The 24595-nt window shown below is 42.3% G+C and overlaps 1 protein-coding gene across 2 annotated transcripts in view; it reads left to right on the top strand.

Annotated features, from left to right (window-relative positions):
- The first annotated feature begins 4555 nt into the window (after positions 1-4555).
- CHEK1 (checkpoint kinase 1) overlaps positions 4556-24595 on the top strand; it is a 32392-nt gene continuing 12352 nt past the window's right edge. Inside the window, exons 1-7 of one of the 2 annotated variants that reach the window (XM_025465031.3) lie at positions 4556-4680; positions 5381-5465; positions 7363-7586; positions 9011-9075; positions 9169-9238; positions 22629-22817; positions 23268-23372. In XM_025465031.3, coding sequence (XP_025320816.1) covers positions 5401-5465; positions 7363-7586; positions 9011-9075; positions 9169-9238; positions 22629-22817; positions 23268-23372 — 718 coding nt within the window. In that variant the 5' untranslated portion in view covers positions 4556-4680; positions 5381-5400. The remainder of the gene's footprint in view (positions 4681-5380; positions 5466-7362; positions 7587-9010; positions 9076-9168; positions 9239-22628; positions 22818-23267; positions 23373-24595) is intronic. The other variant, XM_025465032.3, reaches the window with a different exon arrangement.

The following is a 24595-nucleotide window of genomic DNA, read 5'->3' as shown; positions in this document are numbered from 1 at the left end:
GCCGATGCCGATGCAAACACACGAGCGTTTATTTACAAGCTCGAGCTTGGGTCCAAGTGTACCCGGCACAGCGGAGCAGGGACTTGGACCCCGAGACTAAGAGGCGTAGCAGCTTTATAGGGGCCAGTGGCCAATGGGATATGCAGAAAGTTGCGCAGTCATGTCGGTCCACATGCAGGTGGCCAATTGAATTACACCTTACCCTATAGTATCCATTTGAGCCGGCCTATTACTTTGGTCAGAATTGGCGTGCATTTTTGGCTGCAGTTTTGGCGGGCACAAAGCAGGGTTACATTGTTATGAGCCGATTTCCGATTAGGGTGTGCCCAGCGGCTTGACTAGGGTGGGGCAGCACCTTAAGCAATAAGCAGGTCCTGTGGGGGTGATACAGGAGGTGGCGGGTGTAGCACAAAATGGAGTTAGTCCTGCTCTGCTTGTCCAGGGGTAGGGGATTTTTGTTAAATTTCCTGGGTCCCACAAATTAGATCTATAATTATTTAGATCAGCTCACTAGTGTTTTTACCTTATGGTTTTCTAGAGCTAGGTTCCTTTTTTTTTCCCCCTGGCATAACTTTTGGGGAGGGTTTTTTTCCCTATTTTGTATTTTGGTATTTTGTACTTGATGCTAATTTTTCCCCAGACTCCTTCATTTGTCCCAGCATTCTTTCAATACGTTCAGACTTGTTAAGTATTCATTCTTAGAGAGGTCTTCTGTTTTGCTATGTTCCAGTTTGGATTGGTTTACATTCTAGATTTGCTACCCAACTTGTTGGGTTTCAACTGTCATGTGTTAATCTCCTAACTTCCTTCTGGATTCATCACCTCTACCTAACTTCCTGAGAAAAACATGTGGGAGATAAAGCTCTTGAGATCTTGTATGTCTTGTCACACTCAGTTGTTAGGTTAGCTATGGACAGAGTTTCAAGTTGGGGATAACTTTTCCTTAGAATTATTTTGAAGGTATTGGCCCATGGTTTTCTGTCTTCTTCTTCTTTTTTTTTTTTTTTTTTTTAAAGATTTCATTTATTCATGGGAGAGAGAGCGAGACAGAGGCAGAGACAGAGGCAGAGAGAGAAGCAGCTCCATGCAGGGAGCCCAATGTGGGACTCAATCTGGGACTTCAGGATCATGCCCTGGGCCAAAGGCAGACACTCAACTGCTGAGCCACTCACGCGTCTTCTAAATGTTCAGAAGTGCAGTGCTATTCTTTTTTTTTCCTATGTGTCCATTCCTCTAACTCCCATCCCAGACATATTAAGATACTTTCTATGTAATGTTTTGAAAATTTCCCAGTGATGCACTTGGGAATGGGTCATCCATTGTTGAGTACTTTAAACTTGTAAGTATGGAATATCAAGTTCTTCAGTTCTGGGACATTTTTTTACTTATTTGTATATTCCCACAACTCGTTTCTCTTTCTGAAAATTAAGTTACTTGGATTTTGGACTTAATGGGTTAGTCTCCTGATAGTCTTATATTTATTCTTCTGTTTTTCACCTTTATTCTTCCTTCTGGGAGAGATTTCCTAAACTTTTTTTTCTAACCAATTTTTTTCTATCATTTTTTAAAAAGATTTTATTTATTTATTCATGAGAGACAGAGAGAGGCAGATATACAGGCAGCAGGAGAAGCAGGCTTCTTGTGGGAAGCCTGATGCAGGACTTAATCCCAGGGCCCTGGGATTACACCCTGAACCAAAGGCAGACACTCCAACCACTGAGCCACTCAGATGCTCCTCTGCTGTCATTTGTTTATGTCCAAAAGCTCTTTAAAAAAAATATTTCTGGGACACCTGGGTGGTTCAGTGGTTAAGTGTCTGCCTTTGGCTCAGGGCATGATCCTGGAGTCCTGGGATCAAGTCCCACGTTGGGCCCCCTGCATGGAGCCTGCTTCTTCCTCTGCCCAGATCTCTGCCTGTGTCTCTCATGAATAAGTAAAATCTTTTAAAAAATTCAAAAAATTTTTGCTTTAATATCTTTCATATTAAAGACGTTTTCAAATTCTTGGTTATCTGCTCTTAAGAGTGGGGTCCTAAAAAGCAGATTGGAAAGTCTTCTTGGGGTGGGGCTTACTCAACATGGGCTTCTCTCCTTTATCTGGCTGAATTATCATATTGTTACATAGGAACATAGTTCTGTTATCTAATTGTTTACATAGGAAATCCTTGATACTGGTATTTTTAGATCTTTAATATAGGTAAGATTCCCTCAAGAAGGCGTGTATATCCATCCAGCTGGCAGATTTTTGCCAGTAAGGTGGGGTAAGAAGGCTTTGAGGTTCAACCTTCAGTACATAAACTTAATAACTTTTTCAGTAAGGTAACCAAGGCTTTTAACCCTGCCTGGTGCTCTCCAGTTAGGATAGGGTTTACCCTCTCAAGTCTTGTACCAACTTTGAGGAGGAGCAGTTCAGTGGGGTACACAGAGGGGGAGGGGCCAGGGTTCTTTAGGCTTCTTACAGTCTCTTTCTTCTTTTTTTTTTTTAAGGTTTATTTATTTATGAGAGAGACACACACAGAGGCAGAGACATAGGCAGAGGGAGAAGCAGGCTCCATGCAGGGAGCCTGATGTGGGACTCAATCCCTGATCCTGGGATCACACCCTAAGCCGAAGGCAGATGCTCAACTGCTGAGCCACCCAGGCATCCCAGTCTTTCAACCTATCCTTTTTAGCTCCACCTTCACCTCCACATTCAGTTACCTGGTGTCATGGGTCCAACTTGAGCCTTTTTGGGAGGTTTGTGATAGAAATTCCTTTTCTTTCCTATTGCTAGCTTTAAGATTCATCTAAGTTATCATTCATCTGAAAACTTCCCAAATTTTTTTTTTTAAGATTTTATTTATTCATTCATGAGAGACACAGAAAGAGACACAGGCAGGAGAAGCAGGCTCCACACAGGGAGCCTGATGTGAGACTTGATCCGGGGACTCCAGGATCATGCCCTGGGCCAAAGGCAGGCGCTAAGCTGCTGAGCCACCCAGGGATCCCCAACTTCCCAATTTCTGAAAATGTTTTCATAGTGCATTCTTGTGAGTTATTGCCTTTTACAAATTTACTGTTTTTATTATTAAATCATAATTTTAATATTTACTATTCTAGTAAGGTTTGAGAAGGGAAGAGAGGCTATTGTGTGTACGGATTCTCTCACACGCTGTCTTTATCTGCTGTTCTGCCTGAAATCTGCATACCATACTCTTTCAGGCTAACCTACCTTAATTCCACCTAGACACAGGAGCTGGGCAGGACCTCCTCTTCCTTTCTTCAGTCTTTGCAGCACAGTGTGAAAATGAGAGAAAACGGAGTAAATGACCTTGGAAAATTTAACTATTATATGAAGCCTAAAGTGTTGATGTCCCGGTTAAAAACTTCTCCAGTAAGAACTTTGAAATGGTCTCGCCTTTCTTTGTTCCTGACTTTGCTTTAAAACAAATGTGTGCTTTTTTGATAGCATGTTGTACACTCATTTACTCTATTACTAGTATCACAATCAAGAGCTTTATACTCCAGGTATGTGGCCCAATTTTAAGAACTGGAGAATTTAATGGAGATGATCTCACCTGCACCTTGATTTCCCTGTCTAGTTTATTGTCAGGGGAATACCTATAGTTTTCCCACTTTATTTCGTTCTCAAGCAAGTCTCTTTCCCCAGAATCTCCTTTCCCGTTTAAGCTGGTTACTCTGCGTTTAAAAGCTGCATCCTAAAATAAGGCAAAACAGTCTTTTTGCATTCGGGGTCTAAGAATGTCTGTTTCTCATACAGTAAGAATTAGAAAGCAGGTGGAACTAGGCTATGGAGATGCTGTTCCCTGATAAAGTTTGGGCCAAGGTATGGATTTGGTGCCTGGAGACGAGGCAAAACTGGTTATCCTGACATGCCCTCACACTACGAGAGCTGGAGGCCGTCCACCCGCCCTGCAGCGCGGCCAGTCTTCTTTAGGTGCTTCTCACTCCCGTCATAAAGTTTTCATTCTTCACCAGGTTCGGTTCACAACAGCTGTTCCTAGCTTCTTGGCTCTACTCTGAGCGGTCCCTACGCCTTTTAGTCTCCGAGCAGGCGATTCTGAGTACAACCTGCTGGATGCAGCCAGGTCGCTGGGCAACGGGCTCAGAGGGCGCGGGGGGGGGGGGGGGGGCGCGGGTCCAGAGCGGTGAGGAGGGGCCCCGAGGACCCCGCATCCGTGGGCAGGGGGCTCAGAGGGCCGGGCCGGAGGGCGGGGGGGGGCCCCGAGGACCCCGCACGCGTGGGCAGGGGGCTCAGAGGGCCGGGCCGGAGGGCGAGGGGGGGGCGGGCCGGAGGGCGGGGGGGGACCTGAGGACCCCGCGCCCGCCGAGCGTGTGCCCGCGTCGGAGGCGCAAGGGCGGCCCGGCGTCGGGTGAAGCACCGAAACCTGCGCGCCTTTGCGCCCCGCAGCTCCTAAACCTCTCCAGCCCGCACCTCCCCTCGACTCCAAAGCACCCCGGGCCCGGCCCGCCCGGGCTCGGGCTCGGGCTCGGGCTCGGGCTCGGGCTCAGCCTCCCGCCGCCCGCCGCCGCCGCGCTGAGGAGCAGCCGCACGCCGGGACTCGCGCTCTCCTGCTTTACGGCAAGGCTGCGCGCGTTTGCGACAGCGTGACGCCGGCAGGGTTTTGGCGGGAAAAGCGCTGCATTTGGATTCCTGTGGTGGCGGGCAAAGGACGGCCTGGTGAGGAGGGGCGGCCGGTAGGGTGGGAAGGGGTTGGAGAAGGGGCTCGGGGTCCCCGTTAGCGGAGAGGGGCATGGCGAGAGGCAGTTCTCAGTGCCGAGCGCAGGGGATCGGGGAGCCTGGCCCGAGGGGCGGCTTCGGCGGGCGGAGGGCGAGGGGCCGGGGGCCGGGGGCCGGGTGGGGGGTGACGGAGGCCGCCCTCCGGGGGCTGCGGGCTGCGGGCTGCGGACCCCGAACCCCGACGCGCGGGCGCGGGCGGCTCCGGGGCCCGCCGGCCCTGCCTTCCGCTTCTGGGGGCAGTTTGGCCCCGCCCCAGGCTCCTCCCGGCCTCCGGGTCGGCGCGGGGGTGGGAATTGGAGCGGGCGCCGGGGAGGAGGGGCTGCGGCGCCGGGGGTCCCTCGCGCTGGCCTGCGCCGGCCGGCAGCCCCCCGCCCCGCCCGCCCCGCAGCCCCCGGCCCCCCTCCCCCGCCCCGCCGCTTTTTCTCACAGGCCTGCGGGAGGCGCTCCCCGCCTCGTCCCGCGTGGGCGTGGGGATGGCGGTTCACACCACAGGACGCCGGAACCCCGGGCACTTGCTCGCGGTTTAAAGCCTTGGAGAAAATAGGGGCGGGGTGTGCGGGGGAGCCAAGCCCTGAGGGATGGCGGCGGTGGCCGAGCCTGGCCCTCACCCCCATCTTCTCTGGGTTCCTGCCTTTTGCAGCCGTGCTGCGGCCTGGAGTCATGGCAGTGCCCTTTGTGGAGGACTGGGACTTGGTGCAAACCCTGGGAGAAGGCGCCTATGGAGAGTGAGTTCGGCGCTCCCACCCTGCGCTCGCACTCGCTTCAGTTTTCTGTCTGCTCTCTTGAGTACATACTCCCTTTGTGTGCTTTAAAAACATTGCTTTCTACTTAAATTCAACTTGCCAACATGTATATAACACCCAGTGCTCATCCCATCATGGGCTCTCCTCAGTGCCCCATCCCCCCAGCCACCCCCCATTCCCCCCAGTCACCCCCATCACCCCAGTCACCCCCATCTTCCCCCAGTCACACCCCGATCCTCACCCAGTCACCCCCCCCCCCCCCCCCCCATCCTCACCCAGTCGCCACTCCATCCCTCCAGTCACTCCCATCCTCCCCCAGTGAATATCTGGCCTGGACTCCTCAGTGCCTGGTACTCAGTCATCCCCCCCATCCCCTCCAGTCACACCCCCATACACCCCCAGGCACCACCCTATCCTCCCCCAGTCCACACCATCCTCCTTCCCTCCTGCAGCCCTTTGTTTTGCAGTTGTTGATTCTGATACAGTGGCATCTTAGAGAACAGGTGTTTGCGTTCGGGGTCTAAGAATTTTTTGGGTGCATAATCTTTTGTAAGGGTTATTTTTTTTCTCATATATACACACACACACACACACACACACACACACAACATTTTCTTTTCTTTTTTTTTTCTTTTTAGATTTTATTTATTCATGAAAGACAGAGAGAGAGGCAGAGACACGGGCAAAGGGAGAAGCAGGCAAGGGAGCCTGTCGTAAAACTCAATCCTGGGTCTCCAGGATCACGCCCTGGGCTGAAGGCGGCGCTAAACCGCTTTGCCACCCAGGCTGCCCCAGATATTTTTCTCTACAAAGAGTTGAAAGAGACCTGTGTAGTCAGTTTCTCCTCCCACATATTCCTTCCTGGGGTTTAAGCATAGGGGTTAAATGATTCTGGAGTCGGATCACCTGGTTGCAAATCTTCACTCATCACATACTAACACATTGGTTTGCGTTCTTTTTTTAAATATTTTATTTATTCATGAAAGACACACACAGAGAGAGGCAGAGACACAGGCAGAGGGAGAAGCAGGCTCCATGCAGGGAGCCCGATGTGGGACTCGATCCCCGGTCTCCAGGATCAGGCCCTGGGCTGAAGGCGGCGCTAAACCGCTGAGCCACCTGGGCTGCCCTGGTTTGCGTTCTTAGGCAAACTTCATAATCTGTGCCTCCATTTCCTCAGCTCTCAGAGGACAATAATACCCACCCCTTAGAACAGTTATCACAGACATACATAATATGAGGTTAGGAAATCTTAAGTAGTGTTATTAAAATTATTGCTTTTTAATTTTTTAAAAAGATTTTATTTATTTATTCATGAGAGGCAGAGGGAGAAGCAGACTCCCTGCAGGGAGCCAGACATGGGACTTGATCCGGGGTTTCCAGGATCACACCCTGGGCAGAAGGTAGCGCTAAACCGCTGAGCCACCCGTGCTGCCTGTGTTATTAAAATTAAATGAATAGAGGGATCCCTGGGTGGGAGCAGGGATCCCTGCAGGGAGCCTGCTTCTCCCTCTGCCTGTGTCTCTGCCTCTCTCTCTGTCTCTCATGAATAAATTAAAAAAAAAATCTTTAAATGAATAGGGCATGTGTATATGTGATGTGGCCTGGAATTATTGTTACTCTATTTTAGTGTATTTTATCAAGTATTTATCAAATAACCTTTGGAGATACATCATCATGACTTCCTTAGAGCATTAGCTAGCCATCATGCTTCACATTTCGGAAAAGAGTAGTATGTGTTGAGAACACGGCAGAAACCATTTTCGTATTTTCTGTTGGGTAGAGAAAGTAATGAAGGTAAAACTGTTGGACACGTCATATTTAATCTTTTAAAGTTTTCAAAGAAACAGAATTCAGGTGTGTTCCTTTTCTTTTTTAGGGTTCAACTTGCTGTGAATAGAAGAACTGAAGAAGCAGTTGCAGTCAAGATTGTAGACATGAAGCGTGCCATAGACTGTCCAGAAAATATTAAGAAAGAGATCTGTATCAATAAAATGTTAAATCATGAGAATGTAGTGAAATTCTATGGTCACAGGAGAGAAGGCAATATCCAGTATCTGTTTCTGGAGTACTGTAGTGGAGGAGAACTTTTTGACAGAATAGGTATGGAAATAAGCTTTTTAAGATAGCTGTTCTATTAAACAAGTTTCTAATTTTTTTTTTCATATTGGGTCTGCTATTTGGTCATTGCCCATTCAGAACTGCTTATGCAACAGCGAAATTGGAGTAAGTTTTCTTGTTTTTGCAGGTTATATTAACACATTAAAACATATACGGAATCATCAAGGAAAACTTTTCCCCCAAATTGTGTATGTAATTTTGGTTAGGATTGTGGTTTTGTAAAGTTTAAGAATGATAAACTAATAGGTTGAAGTATCATGAGTGCAATGTATTATGTACCTATACAGTGATTCTTTGTAGACATTTCAGTTACATGAAATCATTACATACACTGACAGCCAAAGTAACAGCATGTTGTTATATATCTTCTTCATGTTTAAATGAAATTAACTTAAGAATTTTCTAGAATTTCTTTGCCTATATTTAGTAAATTCTGTACTTGCTACTTCATTATTTTATGTAGATTTAAAGGCTTGATATTACAAAACACCGAGAAGTACATAAAAATGTATTATGTGGATCAAAATTTATCACTTAAAAATATTATTAGAATCTCTGGTACATATCTCAGAAGAGAGTTCAGTATAAAAGAAAATAAGAGGTTAAGAGGAGATCAAAATATTAAAAAGATCACTCAAAATAGAGCATTTCTTAATAAAACTATATTTCCTGAAGGAACTTTGCAGTCATTCATGGCTTTGTAGTACGAGCGATTATATGAAGTTTCGTTTTGTTGTTAAATATTTAGTGAAATTAGTTTATATTTGCCCAGGCATACACTTTGGCAATTACATTTTTGGTGGTGGGGAAAATATTGCCATAGTGTTTAGAGGAAATTAGGGGAGAATTTGAAAGATGCTAAACAAATCATGGTTAGTGTAAGATAAGCAGAGATTTTAGGGTATGCCTTCCATTCTTGATTTGGATAATAGTTTGTTGTTTCTCTCTGTAACTTTCCTGTGATGTTAATTTATTTTTGCCACATAACAGATGGGGAAATATGAGTTATTAAGTATTGTATGAGTTAGTTATTAAGTATTGTATGAGTTGGGATCCCTGGGTGGCGCAGCGGTTTGGCGCCTGCCTTTGGCCCGGGGCGTGATCCTGGAGACCCGGGATCGAATCCCACGTCGGGCTCCCGGTGCATGGAGCCTGCTTCACCCTCTGCCTATGTCTCTGCTTCTCTCTCTCTCTCTCTCTGTGTGACTATCATAAATAAATAAAAAATATTAAAAAAAAAAAAAAAAGTATTGTATGAGTTAGTTAGTTAGTCAGAGTCTTTTAATTGTTACCACAAGATTTTGCTTGCCAGAGTACCATCGCAAAAATCTAACCTTAGGAGACTGTGGTTGATGCCTGATTATTGTTGTACCTGGCAAACTAACTTTCATAATTAATTCTTACAGAGCCAGACATAGGCATGCCTGAACAAGATGCTCAGAGGTTCTTTCACCAACTCATGGCAGGAGTGGTAGGTACAGTTGTCTCTTTTCCTTTTGCTTAAAATTATTATGAATGAAACAAGTACCCAAATTTGGTATTTTCCCCTCTGTTTCCCTTTTAGGTTTATCTGCATGGTATTGGGATAACTCATAGGGATATTAAGCCAGAAAATCTTCTTTTGGATGACCGGGGTAAGTTTAACATTTTGTCACTGCTGCCTAGATTATTTTAATCCATACAAGGCAGATTTGAAGTTTTCGTATTATTGAAATTTTAGGGCAGAAAATCTGAAGAGTCTAGGAAGTTTGAGAGACTCGGTATATTTAGAGTTTACAAGTCCTTCCTGATAAATATTTGTGGATGAGATAGAGAAATCTAACCTAGATGCGAGAGTAATTCACTACACGAATAGTTGTACAAATAGTCTTAACTCTTCAATGAATTAATAAAGGAAAGTTTTTGTTGGAATACTCTGGACCTTAGGCTTATTCTATTTTTTTTTTTATTTTGTTTGTTTCAAATTTTTATTTAAATTCCAGTTAGTTGACATATAGTGTAATAATAGTTTTAATATAATTTAGTGATTCATCACTTATATATAATACCTAGTGCCCTTTTTAATACCCATAACCCTTAACCCATCCCCTGCCCTCCTCCCCTCCAGCAGCCCTCAGTTTGTTCCATATAGTTAGTCTATTTTAATGGTTCAGCTCTCTCCCCACCCCCATGTTCATCTATTTCATTTCTTAAATTCCATGTATGAGTGAAATCATATATTATTTGACTTATTTTGCTTAGCATAATACTCTCTATCTCTATCCGTGTCATTGGAAATGGCAAAATTTCATTTTTTATGGCTGAGTAATATTCCAGTGTGTGTGTGTGTGTGTGTGTGTGTCTTTACACACACACACCACATCTTCTTTATCCATATATCAGTCAGTGGACATTTGGGGTCTTTCCATAATTTGGCTATTGTTGATAATGCTGCTATGAACAAAAGGGTGCATTTGTCCTTTCAGATCGGTATTTTTGTATCCTTTGGGTAAATACCTAGTAGTGCAATTGCTGGGTCATAGGGTAATTTTATTTTAATTAATTAATTAATTAGTTAATTGAAAATTTTTTACCTTTTTTTTTTTAATTTAAATTCTATTTGCCAGGGATCCCTGGGTGGCTCAGCGGTTTAATGCCTGCCTTTGGCCCAGGGCGTGATCCTGGGATCGAGTCCTACATCGGGCTCCCTGCGTGGAGCCTGCTTCTCCCTCTGCCTGTGTCTCTGCCTCTCTCTCTGTCTCTCATGAATAAATAAATAAAATCTTAAAAAAAAAAAAAATTCTATTTGCCAACATATAGTATAACCTAGTGCTCATCCCTTCAGGTGCCCTCCTTAGTGCCCATCACCCAGTTACCTCATTCCCTCACACACCTCCCCCTCCACAGCCCTTTGTTTCCCAGAGTATTTATGTATTTATTTATTTATTTGAGAGAGAGTGTGCACATGGGGTGGCAGAGGGACAAGCCAACTTCTCGCTGAGTGTGGAGCCTAACTTGGGCTTGATCTCAACATCCTGAGATCAAGACCCAAGTGGAAATCAAGAATTGAGGTTTAGTCAACTGCACCACCAAGGTGCCCTGGGGCGGTCCTATTTTTAACTTTTTGAGGAACCTCTCCATATTGTTTTTCAGAGTGGCTGCAACCAGTTTGCATTTCCATCAATAGTGCACAAGAGGGTTCCCCTTTCTCTGGATCTTCACCAACATCTGTTATTTCTTGTGTTGTTGACAGGTGTGAGGTGTGAGGTGATATCTCATTGTAGTTTTGATTTGCAGTTCCCTGATAATGAGTGATATTGAGCATCTTTTCATGTGTTTGTTAGCCACCTGTATGTCTGCCTTGGAAAAAAGCTATTCATATCTTCTTCCTGTTTCTTTTTCTTTTTTTTTTTTTTTAAAGATTTTATTTATTTATTCATGATAGTCATACAGAGAGAGACAGAGAGGCAGAAACACAGGTAGAGGGAGGAGCAGGCTCCATGCAGGAAGCCTGACGTGGGATTCGATCCGGGGTCTCCAGGATCGCGCCCCGGGTCAAAGGCAGGCGCCAAACCGCTGCGCCACCCAGGGATCCCTTCTTCCTGTTTCTTAACTGGATTATTTGTTTATTGGGTGATGAGTTTGATAAGTTCTTTATAGATCTTGGATACTAACCCTTTATCAGGTATGTCATTTGCAGACATCTTCTCCTATTCTGTAGGTTGCTGTTTAGTTTTGTTGATTGTTTGCTTTGCTGTGAAGAAGCTTTTTATCTTGATGAAATCCCAGTAGTTCATTTTTGCTTTTGTTTCCCTTGCCTCCAGACACACGTCTAGTAAGAAGTTGCTACTGCTCATGTCAAAAGGGTTGCTGCCTATAATCCCCTCTAGGATTTTGATGGTTTCCTATCTCACATTTAGGTATTTTATGTACTTTATTTTTGTGTATAGTGGTCCAGTTTCATTCTCTCTCTCTTTTTTTTTTAAAGGTTTATTTGGAAGAGAGAGTGTGTGCAGTGGGCAGGGACAGAGGGAGAGAGATACTCAAGTATCTGAGTGCAGAGACTGACACAGGGCTTGATTTCATGATCTGAGCCAAAACCAAGAGTCAAATATTCAACTGACTGCCATCCAGAGACCCCTAGTTTCATTCTTTCGCATGTTGCCGTCCAGTTTTCCCAGCATTGTTTGTTGAGACTGTTCTTTTTCCATTGGATGTTCTTTCCTATTTACTGAAGATTAGTTGATCAGATGGTTGTGAGCTTTCTATTCTGTTTCTAAGCTTTCTATTCTGTTTCATCGATCTATGTATCTGTTTTTGTGCCAGTATCATACCGTTTATATGATTACAGCTTTGTAATACAGTTTAAAGTCCGGAATTATGATGCTCTAGCTTTACTTTTCTTTTTCAGGATTGCTTTGGCTATTAGATCTTTTGTGGTTCCATAAAAATTTTAGGATTGTTTATTTTAGCTGTGTGAAAAATCCTGGTGTTATTTTGATAGGAATTGCATTAAATGTGTAGATTGCTTTGGATAATACAGACATTTTAAGAGTATTTGTTCTTCCAATCCATGAGCGTGGAATGTTTTTCCATTTCTTCATGTCCTTTTAAATTTCTTTTATAAGCATTCTATAGTTTTCAGAGTACAGATGTTTAACCACTTTGGTTAGTACTATTCCTAGGTATAGGTATCCTAGGTATCTATATCTTATGGTTTTGGGTGCAATTGATTCCTTGATTTATTTTTCTGCTGTTTCATTATTGGTGTATAGAAATCCAACAGATTTTTGTACATTGATTTTGTATCCTGTGAGTTTACTGAATTCGTGTTATTAGCTCTAGCAATTTTTTGGTGGAGTCTTTTGGGTTTTCTACATAGAGTATCATGTCACGTACAAATAATGAAACTTTGTCTTCTTCCTTGCTAATTTGGATGCCTTTTATTTCTTTTCTGATTGCTGAGGCTAAGATTTCCAGTACTATGTTAAATAACTGGTAAGAGTGGTCATCCTTATCTTGTTCCTGACTGTAGAGGGGAAGCTCTCAGTTTTTCTCCACTGAGTATAATACCAACTGTGGGTTTTAGAAATATGATTCTATGATGTTGCTCTATATGTTCCCTCTATCCCTACTTTGTTGAGTGTTTTTATCAAGAATGGATGCTGTAGGGATGCCTGGGTGGCTCAGTAGTTGAGCATTTGCTTTTGGGTCAGTTTGTGATCCCAGGGTCCTGGGATCGAGTCCTGCATTGGACTCCCCACAGGAGCCTGCTCCTCCCTTTGCCTGTGTCTCTGCCTCTCTCTCTGTGTCTCATGAATAAATAAAATCTTAAAAAAAAAAAAAAAGAATGAATTCTGTACCTTGTCAAATGCTTTTCCACAGCTATTGAGAGGATCATAAGATTCTTATCCTTTCTTTTATTAGTGTGATGTATCACGTTGATTTATTTGTGAATATTGAATCAGCCTTGTAAACGAGGAATAAATCCCACTTGATTGTGGTGAATGACTCTTAATGTATTGTTGGATTCAATTTGCTATATCTTGTTGAGAATTTTTGCATCCATGTTTGTTAGGGATATTGACCTGTAGTTCTCTTTTTTTAGTGGGTTATTTATTTATGAATGAATGAATGAATGAATGAATGAATGAATGAATGAATGAGGGACAGAGAGACAGAGACACAGGCAGAGGGAGAAGCAGGCTCCATGCAGGAAACCTGATGTGGACTCGATCCCAGGTCTCCAGGATCACATCCTGGGCCAAAGGCGGCTCTAAACCACTGAGCCACCCTGGCTGCCCATGGGGTCTTTGTTTTTGGAATGAAAGTAATGCCAACCTTGTAGAATGCGTTTGGAAGTTTTCCTTATACTTCTATTTTTTGGAACAGTTTGAGAATAGGTATTAACTCTGCTTTAAGTGTTTGGTAGAATTTCCCTGGGAAGCCATCTGGCCCTGGACTTTTGTTTATTGGGAGATTTTTTATTATAAATTAAATTTCTTTGCTGGTTATTGGTCTTTTCAAGTTTTCTATTTCTTCCTGTTTAGGTTTGGTAGTTTATATGTTTCTAGGAATTTATCCATTTCTTCAGACTTCCCAATTTGTTGGCATATAACTTTTCATACTACTCTCATAATTTTTTATATTTCTGTGATGTTGGTTGGAATCTCTCCTCTCTTATTCTCATTCTTTATTTGGGTCCTTTCTCTTTTCTTTCTGATAAGTCCAGCTGGGGGTTTATTAATTTTATTCTTTTGAGGAATTAGCTCCTGGTTTTATTATTCTGCTGGGCATTTTCTGTTTCATTTATTTCTGGTCTTTTTAATTTCTTCTTCTGTATCTTTCTTCTCTGGCTTTAGGCTTCATTTGTTGTTCTTTTTGTAGCTCCTTTAGGTGTAAGGTTAGATTAAGATTTTTCTTGCTTCTTGAGGTGGGCCTGTATTGCTATATACTTCCCTCTTATGACTGCTTTTTTGGCATCCCAAAGGCTTTTTCGTGATTTCATTGTTTCCATGTGTTTTTTATTCCTTAACCTCCTGGTTGGCTCATTTATTCTTTGGATAGGCTGTTTTTAAATCTCCAGTATTTGTGGTCTTTCCAAATTTTTTCTGTGGTTGACTTCAAGTTTCATAATGTGTGGTCAGAAAATATACATGGTATAATCTCAATCTTTGTATACTTGTTGAGGCCTAATTTGTGACCCAGTATGTGGTCTGTTCTGGAGAATGTCCCATATGCCCTTGAAAGGAATGTGTATTCTGCTGCTTTAGGATGAAATGTTCAGAATATATCTGTTAAGTCCATCTGGTCTAGTGTGTCATTCAGAGCCATTGTTTCCTTGTTGATTTTCTTTTCTTTATTTTTTTTTAAGATTTTATTTATTTATTCATTAAAGATACAGAAAGAGAGAGAGGCAGAGACACAGGCAGAGGGAGAAGCAAGCTCTCCGAAAGGAGCCTGATGTGGGACTTGATTGCAGACCCCGGGATCACACCCTGAGCCGAAGGCAGATGCTCAACTGCTTAGCCACCCAGGCGTCCCTCCTTGTTGATTTTCTGCTTAGATGATCTGTCCATTGTTGTAAGTGGGGTGTTAGAGTCCCTTACTATTATTTTATAATTCTCAATGAGTTCCTTTATGTTTGTTACTGTTTTATATATTTGAGTGCTCTCAAATTGAGGGCATGAATATTTACAGTTTTTAGGTCTTCTTGTTGGATAGACCCCTTTATTATGATATAATGCACTTCATCTCTTGTTACAGTCTTTGGTTTAAAATCTCATTTGTCTCAGGGCACGTGTGTGGCTCAGTTGGTTCAGTATTCAACTCTTTTTTTTTTTTTTATTTTTTTTTTATTTATTCATTCATGAGAGACACACAGAGAGAGGCAGAGATACAGGACACAGGCAGAGGGAGAAGCAGGCTCCCTGGGGGGGAGCCTGATGTGGGACTTGATCCCAGGACTCCAGGATCACAACCTGAGCTGAAGGCAGATGCTCAACCACTGAGCCACCCCGGCATCCCATGTAATTTTATCTTTTCTATCACTTATTTGTTCCTCTGATTCTTCCATCCTTGTGGTCCTTACATCCAGTTGATTTCAAATCTCAGTTCCTGCATTTTTTATTTTGGTCTGACTAGTTTTTAGATCTTTTATCTCTGAGGTAAGGGATTCTCCTGTGTCTTCTGTGCTTTTCTCAAGCCCAGCTAGTATTCTTATTGTTGCTTTAGGTTCTGGATCAGACATATTACTTATGTTTCATATTATCTGTTTCAGTTAGATCCCTGTTATGACCTTTTCTTATTCTTTCTTTGGGATGAATTCCTCCATCTTGGGATTTTGTCTAGATCTCTGTTTTCTTCTCTGTGTTAGGAAAGCCTATTATGTTTCCTACTTCTGAGAGTAATGGCTTTATAAAGAAGAGGTCCTATATTATCTAGGGCTCGGCGCTTCAGGAAGTGTCTCTGAGGTATGTCGTGTGCTGTCTGGCTATATTTTGGCTGCTCTTTTCCTCAGATCGGTCCCCTGCAGAGTTTCTCCTTGCCTGCAATGGGGAGTGTTTGGACCTTGGCCAGAGTGTGGTGAGTTTTAACTAAGTGTACTCTGTTTGCTTGGTAAAAGAGACCTGATGCTGTTTCCACTTATGCTGAAGCTCTGCGGAACTCTCCAGTCAGTAGACTTGGTGCATGGAGGGGATTTGTGCTGGTCTTCTGAGAGAGGGACCCACTGTGCTGGTTCTTAGGCGTACTTGCCTGAGACAGGCAGCACCTGTAGAGTGCAGGGTGGGTGAGACTTGGTGTAAGCGATTTCGGCCATAAGTGTCGGTGCTGTGTTGCTTACTGAAGTTAGTTTATGCTGAGGTGCAGGGTAGAGTAATGGCACCAGCCCCCTTTCTTGTCCCTGGAGAGGGAAGTTCATACCCACCACTGTCCAGGAAGCCCTCCCAGAAGAGCAGGTGTCCCAGGCATCCCTCAGATCTGCTTCCTTCACCCTGTCTGTGCCCAGGCTGTCTGCCCACTGGTGTTGTAGTGCACCTGTGTTCTACCCCAAGCAGGCTGGCTGAGTTTTAAAACTCCAAACTTTAGGGACCTGGTATGGCACAGACCCGTGCTTGTCCTCTGTAGGAGGGTCTTGCCTTGTTAGGACTGATGCAGGTTTGTCCCAGAGCGGCAGTCACACCAAAGCACAGGGCATGGAGTTTGGAATAAAGTGCAGCAAAGCGCTAGTGTCCAGGTTAGCTGCCCTCAGCAAGTATCTCTGCACCTGTACTGAGGGGCGGAGTAGGGAAACGGTGCCCTCTGGCTCTTTTGTCCCTGGAGAGGCAGTGCCACCTCTCCCAGGTGTACGCCAAGAAGGGGGCACCGTCTCTCTCAGTGTGTCCCGGGGATCCTCAGATTGCACCATCTGCTCCCAGGCTCTCTGCCCTCCGTCTCCCTGGGAGCACTGAGTGCCCTCAGGGCTCCACACAAGCCGTGCCACAGACCTCTAAAACTCTAGTCTTTTAGCCCTGCTGGTTGTAAAAACTCAGGGAAATCAGCCTCTTGTTTTTCCCAGTCACTGGTTTTGGGAAGTGTTTTCCTTGTGTGATGTCCCGTGTACTCTTCTCTCTCTTTCTCTCCCACCTCTCTTTCTCTCTCTCTCTCTCTTTTTAAAAACATTTTATTTATTAAATGAGAGACAGAGAGGCAGAGACATAAGGCAGAGGGAGAAGCAGGCTCCCTGCAAGGAGCCTGATGTTGGACTCGATCCCAGGACCCTGGGATCACGCCCTGAGCCAAAGACAGACACTCAACTGCTGAGCCACCCAGGCATCCCCCCACCTCTCTCTTTGAGCAGGGCTCCCTCCCCTCTGCAGCACCCATGATCTTTTTCTCCCCAAAATCACATCTCCGTACCTCCTACCCTTCACAGTGTGGCCTCTTCTTTCCTTCTAGTTGTGCAGTTTGTTCTTCAGTCTTCAGATCAATTTCTTGGGTGTTCAGAATGATTTGATATTTATCTAGCTGTGTTCATGGGATGAAGCAAGCCTAGGGTCCCCTTCCTACTCTGCCATCTTAGCTCCACTCTGTTTGTTCTTTTTTTTTTTTTTTTTTTTTTAATTTTTTTATTTATTTATGATAGTCACACACAGAGAGAGAGAGAGAGAGAGAGGCAGAGACATAGGTAGAGAGAGAGGCAGGCTCCATGCACCGGGAGCCCGATGTGGGATTCGATCCTAGGTCTCCAGGATCGCGCCCTGGGCCAAAGGCAGGCGCCAAACCGCTGCGCCACACAGGGATCCTGTTTGTTCTTTTTAATCTGTGACTTCGATGGAGATGCAAAGAGTTTAGTTTTACTTCATGCATGTTATAAAAACTGGGATGGACAGATAGTGAAAGTGTTAGCTTATTGAGTCAGGATTGAAAAAGATGACAGGGGGCGCTTGTATGGCTCATTTGGTTGAGCATCCCACTCTTGGTTTTGACTCGGGTCATGATCTCGGAGTCATGGGGTCAAGCCCCAAGAGGGGCTCCATGCTCAGGGGTGAGCCTGCTTGAGGTTCTCTTCCTCTCCCTTTCTCCTTCTTGCTCTCTCTTTAAAATAAATAAGTCTTTTTTTTTTTTAATTATTTATTCATGAGAGAGGCAGAGACAGGCAGAGGGAGAAGCAGGCTCCCTCTGGGGAGCCCGTTGTGGGGTTCGATCCCTGGACCTCAGGATCATGCTCCGAGCTGAAGGCAGATGCTCAACCACTGAGGCACCCAGATGTTCCAAGATAACCTCTTATTAAGCTATTTACCTAGCTATCTAAGATCCTCTTTCAGTTATTTAGCCTTCTGCAAGTTGCTTTATAAAGGCAAATAGCAAAATTTTAGATATTCAGAAAATTTGGTATTGGGAAAAAGGAACTGAATAGTTGATTGATGAGTCCCAAGAAATGAGAGCAAGGCTGGAGAATCCTTTAGCTTCTGTTTTTCATTCTATTTTGATTAGTTTTTGAATGCTAATAGTCTTGATGGTAGTACAGTCATTCATCCCCTTCCTCATCTATAAATTAAGTCCTTATTTGAGGAAATGTAGGTTTCAAGCTACATAAAACCCTCTGGGGAAAAAGGATTGTTTGTGTCTAACGATGAGAGGCAGTATGGAATAGTGTTAAAAGCTTGGAATTTCTAGGCCACCTCATAGTAAGTGTATAGCCTTGTGTCAGTTGGCCATTACATATTTTCTCTCTGCCTTACTGTCCTTCTTTATAAATGGTGATAGTAAGAGAATCTATTTGGGTTGTGAGAATAAAGGAGCCGTATATATCTTCACCCATACATGTATCAACATAAGTTAGATCAAAGGATATATGCTTTTTTTCTTAAAGATTTTATTTATTTATTCATGAGGACACACACACACACACACACACACACAGAGAGAGAGAGAGAGAGAGAGAGAGAGAGAGAGGCAGAGGCAGAGACACAGGCAGAGGGAGAAGCAGGCTCCATGCAGGGAGCCTGATGTGGGACTCAATCCCAGTTCTCCAGGATCACGTCCTGGGCTGAAGGCAGCACTAAACTGTTGAGCGGCCCGGGCTGCTTTTTAAATGTGCATGTAGACTTTATTTTACATTGTATTTATATCTTATAAAAACCTTTACAGTTACTTAAAACTTAAAAAATATTTAGGCATGGGCGCCTGGCTGTTGGTAGAGCATGCTATTCTTGATCTTGAAGTTGTGAATTTGAGCTCCATGTTGAGTGTAGAGCTTAAAAAAAAGTTCAGGGACATAAAAATTTGTATAAAACATAATATGTAATGTAATTAAAAAACAATAACTACCAGTGTACCGACCTGGCTTAAAAAAATAAAACAATGGGCAGCCCTGGTGGCTTAGGGGTTTCGCTCCACCTTCAGCCCAGTGTGTGATCCTGGAGACCCAGGTTCGAATTCTACATCAGGCTCCCAGCATGGAGCCTGCTTCTCTGTCTCTCTCTCTATCTCTAATAAATAAATAAAAAATATTAAAATAAATAAATAAAACATTATGCATATGTACACTGCTCAAAGCGGTGGTGTTTATAATAGCAAAAAACTGGAAACAACCTAAATGTCTACTGGCAGTAGAATAGATAAATTATGAAATGCGTCATTTATAGGTACAAAGTAATGGCATGGATATATTTCATGGAAGTGTTCGCACAAGTATATTCTATTTATATGAAGTTCAAAAATATATAAAATCGAATATTATTTAGAGATACAAATCTGGGGAAATCACAAAGAAGCATATTAAAGATTTTATTTATTTATTCATGAGAGACACAGAGAGAGAGAGAGAGAAAGAGACAGAAACATAGAGAGAAGCAGGCTCCATGCAGGGAGCCTGATGTGGGACTCGATCCCAGGTCTCCAGGATCACGTCCTAGGCCCAAGGCAGGCGCTCAACCACTGAGCCACCCAGGCATCCCTGAGCCACCCAGGCATCCCACAAAGAAGCATATTAAAATAAAAATCAGAATGGTGGTCACTTCTGAGAAAGTAGGGAAGGGAATATATTGATGGAAATAATTACAGGGGATTTATTAATTAATTTATGAAAGATTTTGTTTATTCATGAGAGAGACAGAGAGAGAGGCAGAGAGAGAAGCAGGCTCCATGCAGGGAGCCTGATGTGGGACTTGATCTAGGATCATTCCCTGGGCTGAAGGCAGGTGCTCAACCGCTGAGCCACACAGGTGTCCCTAATTACAGGGGATTTTTTTTTTCCCAGGGGATTTAAAAGGAAATAGAATGTTCTTTTGTTGTTAGAATGTTCTTAAATTGAGTATTAGGTAAATGGATGTTTGTTATATTTCTCATATCCTGCATAGTGTATAAATATTTTTTTGTTCTTATCTAATACTTAACAATAATCTCTTAAATTTTTTTAAAGATTTATTTATTTATTTATGATAGACACAGAGAGAGAGAGAGGCAGAGACACAGGCAGAGGGAGAAGCAGGCTCCATGCACCGGGAGCCCGAGGTGGGATTCGATCCCGGGTCTCCAGGATCGCGCCCTGGGCCAAAGGCAGGCGCCAAACCGCTGAGCCACCCAGAGATCCCCCAATAATCTTTTTAAAAAAGAAAACGTTACAAATATAGTCCAAGTCCAGTGTATTCTTTCACAAATGTATTCTCTTTATTTCAGAGATAACCACATCCCTCAATTTAGAATTTATTATCTGCAGTTCTCTAACCCTAGTATTATGTTGCAGACATAAGGAAACAGCAAGATTCAAGGAATGTTACAGTTACATTAGCATTTTCAGTGGTAACTTGGCACTCTTAATCTCAGTGGTTTGTCAAGATTGTGTTATGGAGGGGCACCTGGGTGGCTCAGTGTTTGAGCGTCTGCCTTTGGCTCGGGGCATGATCTTGGGGTCCTTGCAGGGAGCCTGCTTCTTCCTCTTCCTTTGTCTCTACCTCTCTTTCTCGGTTTCTCATGAACAAATAAATAAAATCTTAAAATAATTGTGTCATGTTATATATGATTTATATTATAAATTTAAGTATATTAAATTTATATATAAATTTATTTATATATTAAATATGCAATACCAATGTATTTAATATTAAATATAGTATTTGCATTTATATTATATTAAAAGGATAATTGCATAGCTACCTCCCAATTCAAATGCAGGCAAACATCATCAGTGGCTTACATACTATATTCTGTGGATATACTTGATTTTCAGAGAATCAATCCCTTATTTTAGGATATTTAAGTTGTTTCTAGATTTAAAAAGATAGAAAGCAATGTCTATTCTCTAAATTTGTGCACAGGCCCAATATAAAAATTGGGTCATGTTCTAATGGATATTTGCTATGACATTCGTCCTTTTTTTTTTTTTTTTCCACTTAGACCCTATTCCATGTCAGCGCTATAGATACATCCTTTTTTTTTTCTTTTTTAAAGATTTTATTTATTCCAGAGAGAGAGAGAGGAGGGGAAGGGGAGCAGAGGAGAGGGACAAATAGAGTCTGCACTGAGTGCAGACCTGGACATGGAGCTTGATTCTAGGACCTGGAGCTCATGACCTGAGAGGAAACCAAGACTTGGATACTCAGTTGGCTGAACCACTTAAGCACCCTTTTTTAAAAACTACTTACCAACATAGTTTTCATTGTATATATGTATAATAAAATTTTATCATTTCTTTATTGATGGATATTTAAGCTATTTACAGATAATATTGCTAGGAATATCCTTATGCTTATGAATTTGAGGGAGTATTTCGGTATTTGTGGTCCTGGAAATGGGACTTGCTAGTTCAAAGAGTGAATATTTCAAATTTCCAGATTGCCAGGTTGCCCTCTAAAAAGGTTGTGCCATTTGACCTTTGGTAATGGGGGGGAGGGGTGTCTTCCCTCCTGCCTAAGATTAGGCAAGATCTTGTAATGCTCTGTATTTTCATAACTTTCACAGCAGTTGTCTGTTGTTAATTTTCAGAAATATACCCGCATTGGCTAGCACAGTGTCACTCAGTTATGGCAGATATTTAGTAAGGACAGGATAAATTGAAAGTTCTGCCTGTAGTTTGCATGTGTTAAAAGTGGGAAATTAGAGTAAATTTGCTCTTCTGGTTTATTTTTTTGCACAGTTTCTCTTTTCTAAACTTGACCACTTTGACAAGAAGTTCTAGTGTTTTGTGGATCTTTAGGTTTTGTATGTCTTTACATAATTTTCTTCTGCCAGCTGGTTTTGTTTGCTGCTGAGAAAGTTGAACTTGTCACGTTATTGGTGTCTCCTTCCTGCCCTCTGTTGTTTTTTTTTAAATTTATTTTTTTATTATTATTATTATTATTTTATTTATGATAGTCACACAGAGAGAGAGAGAGAGAGAGGCAGAGACATAGGCAGAGGGAGAAGCAGGCTCCATGCACCGGGAGCCTGACATGGGATTCGATCCCGGGTCTCCAGGATCGCGCCCTGGGCCAAAGGCAGGTGCTAAACCGCTGCGCCACCCAGGGATCCCTCCTTCCTGCCCTCTGTACAAGTTGTTGAAGGCCCTGGCTCTGCTTTCAACCTAAGATAGTGTTCATTCTCCAGAAGGGCAATCCCCTTTGACTCCAGTGTCTTTCTTTAACCTGGTCCACTGTTTTGTGTATTTGATGATTTTTCTTTTAATAGAAGCGATGAGGCGGCCTTTTTCTAGTTTTAGCTATGTGATATATTTTATTTCTTCTTTTTTTAAAATTTCTTTTTTGGGGCACGTGGGTGGCTCAGTTGGTTAATCGTCTGCCTTCAGCTCAGGTCATGGTCCTGGGATTGAGCCCTGCCGCAGGCTGTATGCTCAGGGCTAGCCTGCTTCTCCCTTTCTTCCCTCTGCTGCTCCTGTTGCTTGTGTTCTCTTTCAAATAAGTAAAATCGTTTAAAAAAAAAAAACACTTTTTTGTCCTTTTAAGGTAGAAAAGTTGTACACGTTTTAAGTAACACCAGTGATTTTCCAATAAAACTTAATTCCTTTAAGTATATATATTTATAAAACATTTTATTCCAGTGCCATTCATTTTTACTTTTGTTTAGATAACCTCAAAATCTCTGACTTTGGCTTGGCAACAGTGTTTCGGCATAATAATCGTGAACGTTTATTGAACAAGATGTGTGGTACTTTACCTTATGTTGCTCCAGAACTTCTAAAGAGAAAAGAATTTCATGCAGAACCAGTTGATGTTTGGTCCTGTGGAATAGTACTTACAGCAATGTTGGCTGGAGGTAAGAGCTATTTAATCATGGTGAAACTCTTGTCCTATGGAAAGCCAGATTTATTATACCAAAATAAATGAAACAAACCAAGAGAATCCATATTTATATATATTTTAATAGTGACTTTATTTATAACTAATTTGGAACTTGGAATCCCAAAGCTTTTTAAAAATGAGGTATGTATACCTTTTAAATGAAATATCACAATAGCAATCTTTTAAGATTCGTGTGAATAAGTTTGGAAACAGGGTGGGTGGAAGTGGTTCATCCGTTTTTGAAATACCTCTAAAATTTCTGTGAGTTGGTATTCTTAGTTTGAAAAACATATTGAATTAATTTGGAGAAAACTTTTAATGGATTTGTATCATTGACTAGTATTTGCATCATTGACTATTTTTCTTTAAAATCTTTACTATATAATGTGAATACTCAGAAAACCATGACTTGTTTCTTTTTTAGAATTACCATGGGACCAGCCCAGTGACAGTTGTCAAGAATATTCTGATTGGAAAGAAAAAAAAACATACCTTAACCCTTGGAAAAAAATTGATTCAGCTCCTCTTGGTAACTGGGTTATATTGATTGAAACTACTGATTTCTTATATAATGAAACCTAGTGATGTTTGAATTTTTTCATTTTATATACATATTTTTTTTTTAAAGATTTTTATTTATTTATTTATGAGAGACACAGAGAGAGGCAGAGACATAGGTAGAGGGAGAAGCTGGCTCCCTGCGGGGGGAGCCCAAATCAGGACTTGATCCTGGGACTCCAGGATCATGCCCTGAGGCAAGGGCAGACACAACTCTGAGCCACCCAGGCTTCCCTCTTTTTTTTTTTTTTTTTTTTTTTTTTTTTTAAGATTTTATTTATTTATTCATGAGAGACACACAGAGAGAGAGAGGCAGAGACACAGGCAGGGGGAGAAGCAGGCCCCATTCAGGGAGCCCGATGTGAGAATTGATCCCCGGGACTCCAGGACCATGCTCCGGGCCAAAGGCAGGTGCCAAACTGTTGAGTCTCTCAGGGATCCCCATGGCTTCCCTTTTACTTTTCTTTTTTTTGTTGTTGTTGTTGTTGTTGTTTTTTAGAGTTTCCCTCTTTTTAACTTTTAAATAATCACATAAGTAATCCATAATCCTTGCAGATAGATTGGAAAATAATAATTTTAAAAAAAACTGTATAATCCCAGCACTCAGAAATAGCTTCTTTTAATATTTTGACATGCAGTTCTATACTTTATTGTAAAAATGTTGGGACACCTGGGTGGCTCAGAGGTTAAGCATCTTCAAGTCACACGTCGGGCTCCCTGCATGGAGCCTGCTTCTCTCTCTACCTGTGTCTCTGCCCCTCTCTCTCTGTGTCTCTCATGAATAAATAAAATCTTTAAAAAAATAACAAAAAAAATGTTTTACAAATATTTGTTACATATGTATATTATTTATAAGTATTTGTGTTTTTATAGAAAATGAGATCACACTACATACGCTATTTTATAACCTGTTTTTTTGTCTTAATGCTGTTGACATGGACATTCTTCCATGACTATAACTATAGGTCTACATCATTGTTTTTAAAGGCTGTAAAACATCATTGTTTTAAAGGATGGAATTATGCTGTGTGGGTATATTTTACCTTATTCATCCAATTCATTTTCTTTGGAGATTTATATATTTTAAAAATTTTCACTTATGAAGGCAATATGATGATCATTCACATAATGCACATACACTTAATTAAAAAATAAATTCACAGGATGCCTGGGTGGCTCAGCAGTTAAGTGTCT

The sequence above is a fragment of the Canis lupus genome, chromosome 5 (genome assembly GCF_003254725.2).
Source record: "Canis lupus dingo isolate Sandy chromosome 5, ASM325472v2, whole genome shotgun sequence".
NCBI lineage: Eukaryota > Metazoa > Chordata > Mammalia > Carnivora > Canidae > Canis > Canis lupus.
This window is presented reverse-complemented; position numbering and strand designations above follow the sequence as displayed.